The sequence below is a fragment of the Dreissena polymorpha genome, chromosome 5 (assembly GCF_020536995.1).
Source record: "Dreissena polymorpha isolate Duluth1 chromosome 5, UMN_Dpol_1.0, whole genome shotgun sequence".
NCBI lineage: Eukaryota > Metazoa > Mollusca > Bivalvia > Myida > Dreissenidae > Dreissena > Dreissena polymorpha.
The window spans coordinates 59,300,558-59,309,419 of NC_068359.1; the positions used below are offsets into that span (position 1 = coordinate 59,300,558).

At 35.0% G+C, this 8,862-nt stretch overlaps 1 protein-coding gene across 1 annotated transcript in view; it reads left to right on the top strand.

Moving 5' to 3' along the window:
• Positions 1-6,311, top strand: part of LOC127831261 (large subunit GTPase 1 homolog) — a 47,602-nt gene extending 41,291 nt beyond the window's left edge. The window contains 5 exon segments of the mRNA XM_052356242.1: positions 402-525; positions 1,206-1,285; positions 3,472-3,645; positions 4,707-4,741; positions 6,146-6,311. Coding sequence (XP_052212202.1) covers positions 402-525; positions 1,206-1,285; positions 3,472-3,645; positions 4,707-4,741; positions 6,146-6,311 — 579 coding nt within the window.
• Positions 6,312-8,862: the final 2,551 nt, after the last annotated feature.

An 8,862-nucleotide genomic window follows, 5' to 3' on the forward strand; every position in this document is an offset into this window, starting at 1 on the left:
ACAATTCATAAAATTATATCCATCTCTCATTAACCTTAATCAAATTTGTATTTGCAAGTTCAATTAAATTCAAACAGACTGTGAAATATAAAGCAATGACAATAGCATGGCTATATGCTACCAGGAATGATTTAGAGTGTTCATGTTTTATGCTGTTTGCTGCTCAGCAGTATCTAAGGGTTTGAAATTAAGCCTTAAAAACTTGAATTTAGTAAGAAAAGTCTTAAATTAAATGTGATTTTGAAAGGGACTTCAGACACGTTAAAGTGAGTATCTGAGTGTTATAGGATAGAGACAAAAGTTGAAAGGCCATTTTGCAGTTTTAGGCTGCTTTGCCGTTTTGCTTATATAGGTATATTTCAACAGTTGTCTTTTATAATGCTGACCTTTTTGTACCCCAGCTGTGTGAGAGGCTGCCCCGCTGGGTGCTTGAGACCACGTACGGGATCAACCTGCCAGCCCCTGGGGAGGGGGAGGACCCCCACAGACCCCCCACAGCGTACGAGCTCCTTAATACATATGGAGGTAGCAAACTTTCACGTATTGACTCAAATCTCTTTTTGTTATGTTAGTATTGCTATCTATTCTCTTGGGGTTGAAGTTATGGAAATCTAGCACATGACATGATGATTGAAAGAATGTAAATCTTGACAATGTAAAAGTCATGTTTGAATTTCTGTCAAAAGGGGTCAAAAATGATATAATTAGGTCAAATTTTCAACAAGTAATGTCTGTGGTGAGCGCTTAAGGGCCTCATGGCCATCCTGTTGGAAGATGTCATCATTGAGCATACCAATTTATTTGTGATCATTGTTTTCTAATGCATTTTCATGAAAGTGATGAACCAAATCACATGTTTTTCCATAATGTGTGCTCCTGATTCAAACATTAACACCTGGTCAATAATTCAATGTAGCTGCATAATTGACTTTGAAATCTGCTCTTTGTAGTTTTAGACTACTCTACACTTCATACATGTAGCTCACAAACTGTATCCCATAAATGACATGCAAGGTTGCATGACAGAAAATGTTCTCTTATTGCAGCCATGCGAGGTTACATGACACTAAATGTTATCTATTGTAGCCATGTGAGGCTACATGACACTAAACGCTCTCTATTGCAGCCATGCGAGGTAACATGACACTAAATGTTCCTCATTTCAGCCATGCGAGGTTACATGTAACAATATGTCCCTATTTCAGCCATGCGAGTATACATGACGTATAGGGCAGTACCAGACATGCCACGATCTTCAAGGTAACTCCTGAAGGACTATGTCAATGTAAGCTGCTTCAACGCTATTTAAGCAATGACAGTAACCCAAATCACCATAGACTACCAAAATGTTAGAAAATACAAAAATATTTGGCTCCTAATTCTGATTTTTTAGTGCCATGTACAACTTTAAAAGCAAGAGATTATGATGGAAAATTTGACCTACGGTTGGTTTTGATTTTCATAAAATTCATCATATCATCATATCATACCATGAAAGAAATATTTTGAACTAAAATATAAAGACGAAACCTTTACATCTAAAAGCGTGTATTTTAATGGGGATTCACTAGAATACAAAGTTCAAACAAATTTGGCACAGTTTAATTAATACAACTCATCACTTTTCTTATAATCATTTAGCATCTAGTGCGATAACACAAAAAATCATAATCGGGTGATGTTATTAAAAGGCTTTCTAGAATCATTGTGCAAAACTTAATGTAATGAGATTATAAATGTACAATGTATCTAGCAGTTTTTGTTCTTTTTAGAGAATGGCAAATGTTCACAAATTATAGAAGTTTGCCTCTCAAATTTTGACAATTTGCAAAAGTTTTTGACTCAAATTTTCATGACTTTAAAGTATGTCACAGCTTTCTGAGTAACAATTTTAAAAAGCGTAACAGAGTGTGCATTGTTGTTGGACCTTTCATTCATAACATTATGACAGAAAGATCGTTTTGGAATAAAATTGATGCATCCTTCATATGGGAACTAACACTGAGGATTTTTATTAAAATAAGTTTGGGAGTAGTATACTCAACAATTTTTGTCACATTATCACCTTTTAAAGTAAATGCTTAGGACTTCAAATATCCAATACTTTTGTCAATAGGTCTTCCAAACTGTTTACTGAAGTACTTGACCTAGTTATTACTATAATTAAATAATAGGGCTGAAAACATAACAAACACTACATTTAGTGAAACATGTGACGAAAGTAAACAGAAAGGCTTTTCTTTATGTCCTCATTTTTCCTGTGACAATTCTATTGTACATGATTACTAGCTTGACTATTATATATGAAGTATATGCAATGGAGCTATCCTACTCACCCCGGCGTTAGCGTTTCCGTTAGCGTGCAAATGTTAAAGTTTTCGTACTACCCCAATTATTTTCATTGTCCCTTGATATATTGCTTTCATATTTTGCATACTTGTTAACCAACATGACCCCAACCTATTAACAAAATCAGACAACTCTATCAAGCATTGTATATAATTATGGCCCCTTTTCCACTTAGAATATGCAGCAAATGTTTAAGTTTGCGTGCTACCCTGAATATTTTCAATGTCCCTTGACATATTGCTTTCATATTTTGCATACTTGTTAACCATCATGACCCCAACATATAAACAAGAGCAGACAACTGTATCAAGCATTTTGACAGAGTTAATGACCCTTTTATACTTAGAATATGCATATTATTGATAAATCTATGTTAAAGTTTGAGTACTACCCCAAATATTTCCTGTGTCCCTTGACAGATTGCTTTCATATTTTGCATACTTGTTTACCATCATGACCCCAACCTATAAACAAGAGCAGACAATTGTATCAAGCATTTTGATAGAATTATTGCCCCTTTGTACTTAGATCATTGATCATTTTGCTTACATTGCCATAACGTTATTTATCATAAGATTTTATTAAAACTTTGACAAAACAACACTTATCTGAATACCACAATGGCTTCCACCCAAACAATACCCCACACCCCAACCCAGAATTCCTGCCCTTCCCCCACCCCACCCCCCCTCCCCAAATTTCTCCCCCCCCCTTTTTATTTTTTAAAAATCATCTAATAAATGACCACACCCCACATTATAACCCCTCTCACCCCCCCACCCCCCAATTTTTTTATTTTTTTTTATATTTGTTTAATTTTTGAAAGATCGTCTTATAAATGACCACACACTTCATTATACCCCCCTTTTAACCCCCCTTACCTCCCCTCCCCCCACCCCCCAAAAAAATATTTTTGTTCCCTTTTTTATTTTTGAAAAATCGTCTAATAAATTATTGAATATGAACAATTTCTCCATGATGGCTTACGTTATACTGTGAAGCACTCGAAAAGTCGAGCGCGCTGTCCTCTGACAGCTCTTGTAATGCATGATGATATCAAAACGTTTAATATCTTTGAACAAAACTTTTGAAATTAGTTGTTTGGATGTTCAAATGCCACAGGGCAAGCTGTTGTACTGCCACCCACCTCCCGATGTGGACCCAGAGGCGTTCAACAAGTTTGAAGAAAGGAGACTAGTCAAGGCCGGCCCTGCTGGCAGTGGGGACCAGCCGGGGTCATCAGACAACACACAGCCACTGCCGCCCAGCAAGATTGATGCAGACATCTTTAGAAAGGTGAGTATCAATTCGATAAATCTTATCAGGGGTGTCAATTGTCCGGATATATATCCGGAAATCTGGATTTGAGCCGCCCAGGGTCTATTTTGAGATGAATGTAAATCCGATGAGTTTGTTTAAGGGGTGGGTGGGGTAGGGACAAATTCTTTGAGTGTGCGATCATTTGAGAAAGAATATTGTTATAGCCTTGTAGGCATTCCTTAAATTTTGCTCAGTAACGATTTCACCTGGTCTTTTATTATTGATTTCTGAATGGTAAGCAGCTGGCACTGACATGAGCAGTAACTGACAAAACCTCTGCGCTACTTTCCGAAAACCGTACATTTCTATGAATGTTGCAAATGTCCGCCATTTTGAAATTTTAAATTATCTATAAGAAAAGTAAAGCACTGAAATATCAGATTTTTAAAGAATATGTCAATCAAATTGTACATTGATTGCGTATTTGCTGGGTAACTGGTTCTTGGTTTTCATGTTCTGCAGTAAAACGATATGCATATTTTATTTCATGTGCAAAAGACTGAACTCAACATGTTTTCGGACAGTTGTTATCGAAAACTGTATTGTTCGTCTATTTTAATTTTTTTTCGACGTACTTTATAACATTTTTTATAGAATGATGAATACAAACGCAATATTACGGATGGTCTGGTTGATAATTTGCATTATACTCGCCAGAAATTGCAAATATAAAGACTATACAAAAGAAATATAAGCTAGGGCTCAGGGAGGGGGGGGGCTCTACTGTCCCTCTATCGCTTTATTCCCTTTATCCTACGGCCCCAAACTCTCGGCTTTACTTTCCGGATTTCAAATTTAAGACAATTAACACTCCTGTATTATATAATGATTAGCGTTTAATGCAAGTCAGCAATCCCATTATGCTGTTATGAATATAAGAATTTAAATTGTTTAAGTAAAGATAGTGTAGTGCATTATCACCTGAGCTTGAAAGAATATTTGTCGTAATGAAATCTTTGCTGATTTTAAAATTGTTTAGTGGGATCAAAAAATAAATCACTATGTCAAACTACACAAAAAGCTTGTGAACACTCAAGAGGACACCATTATTGCCAAATCTCCATAAAACTTGGTCAGAACATTTGTCCCCATGATATGTTGGCAAATTTAGAGTAAGATTAAAGAAAATGTACTTGAACATGAAACATTTATTTCCCAATCTTTATGAAACTTGAGTTATATATGTCCCTATTATATCTCAAATGAGTTTAAAACTGGGTCATATTGCGTCAGAATCTTTATCACTTGGCCAAATCGAAGAAAAAATTATTTTGAACACTTAAGAAGTCAGATAAGTGTGCATAATGTTCACAAAACTTGCTCTAAGCATTTGATGAAATAATTTCCCGGATGTGTTATTTATGGTCCCTGTCTATTGATAACAACCACAAGAGGGCGCAGTTTTCGTTATATGGCTAACCGGTAATTACAGTCAAGAAATCACATGTTTAATCCTCTCGATGTGCTTTATGCTCAGAACAAACACAAATTAGAGCTATGTTTGGAAATATTTGTTGTTAAAAACATGGCAGCAAGTTGTCAGGGCAGTTTTCCATGTAAGGCTATTGTGAAATCTTATGAGCACTATCTTCACAGACAATTGAGTTCCTTGGGCTCTCTTTCGATTTTACTTCTTGTGAAAATTTAGATAAAAACAAGCAAATTCGTTGAATTGATATCCCCCGCCAATATGCTCCTGGACACAAAAGTGTTATATTTGACACTCAAAAAAGCATTTTTTCAAGATACAAAGGGCCATAACTACGTTATTAACAGATGGTGTACAATGCCATTTGGCGTGCATCATCCTCTTATCCATATATATACTCATACCAAGTTTCAATGAAATCCGTCAAAAAACTGCCAAGATATGGCTCCGGACACAAAAGTGCCAGACGGACGGAAAGACGGACGGATGGACGGACAACGCCAAAACAATATCCCTCCGCCTTATGGCGGGGGATAACAAGAGCTGACTCCATAGGATGAAATATGTCCCCAATAAACGCTTTGATTAAAATTATGAGCATTTTTCGAAACCTAAACGCATTTTTCGAAACCTAAAATCGGACCCTAAGTTCAAGGTCAAGTTCTAAGGGGTCAAAATTTGTGTGCGGATGGAAAGGCCTTGTCCATGTACACATGCATACCAAATATGAATGTTACATCTGAAGGGACATAGAAGTTATGAGCATTTTTGAAACCTAAACGCAAAGTGTGACGGACAGACAGACAGACGGACAGACGGACAGTGCGATCACTATATGCCTTCCTTCAGGGGCATAACAAATCTTTAAACAAGTTCAGATCAATAAATATTTATTGGAAAAACGGAATTATATAAAATATGCACATAAAAATATAATATATTTATACAATATTAATAATGACAAATACTAGTGAATACCGATAAATATTTTTCAACACCATGGAAGAATAAGTTTGTACAGTTTTTGTGAACAATATACCCTTTCAGGAGTTTTCTAGTGCATACAAAAACAACCCACAGTGACAAGCCTGGTACCCCGTCATCTGGAGCTGGGAGCCAGACTAGTGTAGCAGGCAAACCGTGTAAGAAGCACAACAACAGAGGCAAGAAAAAGAAACTAAGGCGGGTCTACGGGTACCTTTATAAGTGTTGAGCCCTCATACGTTGGCAGACATTTGGCTTGGAAACGAATGTATGAGATGTAATCAGTGGAGGCTGTGCTAACTTTATTTGGGGGCAGATTTCCGAATATGTCTTACTTAAGAAAAAATAATAAAGATAATGTGAAATTATACTATGAACAATTAAGTTGGGTTATTGAAAATATATACATTCAACATGTTTAAGTTTTCTTTTAAGATTACAATTTCATTGATGTTAAGATGAAAAACCATGTACTTATTTAATTATACCATAAGCATCAGTTGATGACAGTATGAACATGCATGTAAACTTACAGTATCAGGAACACGCAGAATTAATCCTTCTCCTATTGGTGGAGTTTAGTAAGATATGTGTTATGACACCACATGTATGTTGATTAAAGTGATATTCAATTTTATAATGACATAAACTCAATGATGAGATCACATGAAATTATCTTAAAATCATCATATTATATAAATGGTTCAATTGATAAGTCTGTAAATACTGAGTTATAGCTTCTTTGTTTCTGATCTATAATGTACATGTATTGTATTTGTTATAGATGCTCTTCCTAGACATACATGAATACATGTAAACTGATGTGCTGTTCAAAAATGAAATAAATTATAACCAAAGCAAACGTATCTGTGTTTTTCGTTTATGAACCAAAAGTTAATATCAGGGGTTTATTGTCATAAAATTATTTACAAGCAAGTCATGGGCTGCACATAAACATGTACTTTCTCTCTATATATATTGATATAAAGAAAATGCGCAGTCTTAATGGTCCACTGCGGCATTGATCTTAACGCGTGTGAAAGGGTAGTTTAAGATTTCTCCCCTTTACATGAAAGATAATGGTGATTTATTTTAAAATTCCATGATGCACAATAAAATAATGGCCAAACATGATCATATACTTTCACTTCATACACTTAGAGAATATGCACACTCTTCCACTGTCCAAAGTGAATGTGAACTTATACTTAGCACGGTGATTTTCCAGGCGCTACATCGTTTCTTGCACAAAAGTTATGGAAAAGACACCTACTTGTACTTTCACTTTGTCTGTTATAAAAGGAATGTGCACACAATTAGTGTCTACTGTGCCAATGACCAAATGGAGAGGGAGACGGTTGTTAAAAACAACACCTCATCTTCATAGTTAGGATTATTTTTCCAACTTATTTCAAAATCCCATCATGTACATAATTAAGCCAGATACATAGAGAAATTATAAAAAGATCAGGCAGTATTCTGTTTTTCTGTTTATCATACCTCTACGTCCCCGATTTTAAAGGAATCATGAAAAATAATCACTAAAAAGTTGAATTTTTAGCGGGAAAGCATATGATTTTTGTCGACTGATGTGTTAATTATGACATTCTGAGCACTTCCGCTTAATATTTGTACAACATGTTTTTTTGCTGTTTGTGTTGCATTTTGTGTTTAAAATAGATTACATCTTGGTATCAAATTGTGTTTTGTTGAATCTGATAAGATTTTACTAAAAATGATTACTTTATAGTTGATTCCGAGTAATATGACCTACCTCCTATCATCGACTGATAAAAAGACATCCTTTTGAACTGATATGAAAAAATATATCAGGCAGTGTTATATCAAGAAGATATCAATGCAGCGGTATGATAAAAAATATGGACAGACAACATCAGCTAATCATTATGTCATGTCACCTCGATATTAAGGATAAAATAAGGACAGGGAACAATGGCAGGATAGTTTGTTCTTTAATATTAATAAGAAAGTTTCATTTGTCTATGTGTTATTTATTTGCAGTTAAAATAACTTAAAGAACATTATTCATATAATGGATGTAATGACAGAAAGGACACTGGACTGCAAATATCTTGTCTCCTTCCGCATCTTTGAAGTATTTAATTACTTAGCAAGTTTTGAGCTGTACGAGATTGTTTTGTATGCACGTTTAGGTGCAAGGTAAAGCATTATTTTGAAGCTTTCATTCAATCAAATGCAAATGTCATTGATATCATTGGTATATTTTACAGTTTTGACAAGCTATTTTATGCCCAAAATTTAACTTTGACTTCTATTGTGACCTTGACCTTAGAGGTAGGGAGACAGTTGTTACAAATGACATGCAGTCAACATGGTGGAAACTTGTGATAAATTGTTTTTAAATTGCATGAAGTATTATGAAGATACTGTCCTGACAAGTTTTTATGGCCAATTTACCTTTGAAATTTAAGTTTGACCTGACTTTGAGGCATTTGTGGTAAGATACTTTAAAATAGCATGATGATTGCCCAAATTACAGATAGTAAAACCCGTTTTATGGCAAAAGTTTACCTTTGACCTTTAAGTGCTAGTTTCATATTTGAAGGAATGTTACCTTTGACCTATGAGTGCTAGTTTCACATTTGAGGTAATGCTACCTTTGACCTAAAAGTGCTAGTTTCACATTTAAGGTATGTTACCTTTGACCTATAAGTACTAGTTTTACATTTAAGGTAATGTTACCTTTGACCTATAAGTGATAGTTACACATTTGATGTAAGGGAAAGGGTGTTACCAGC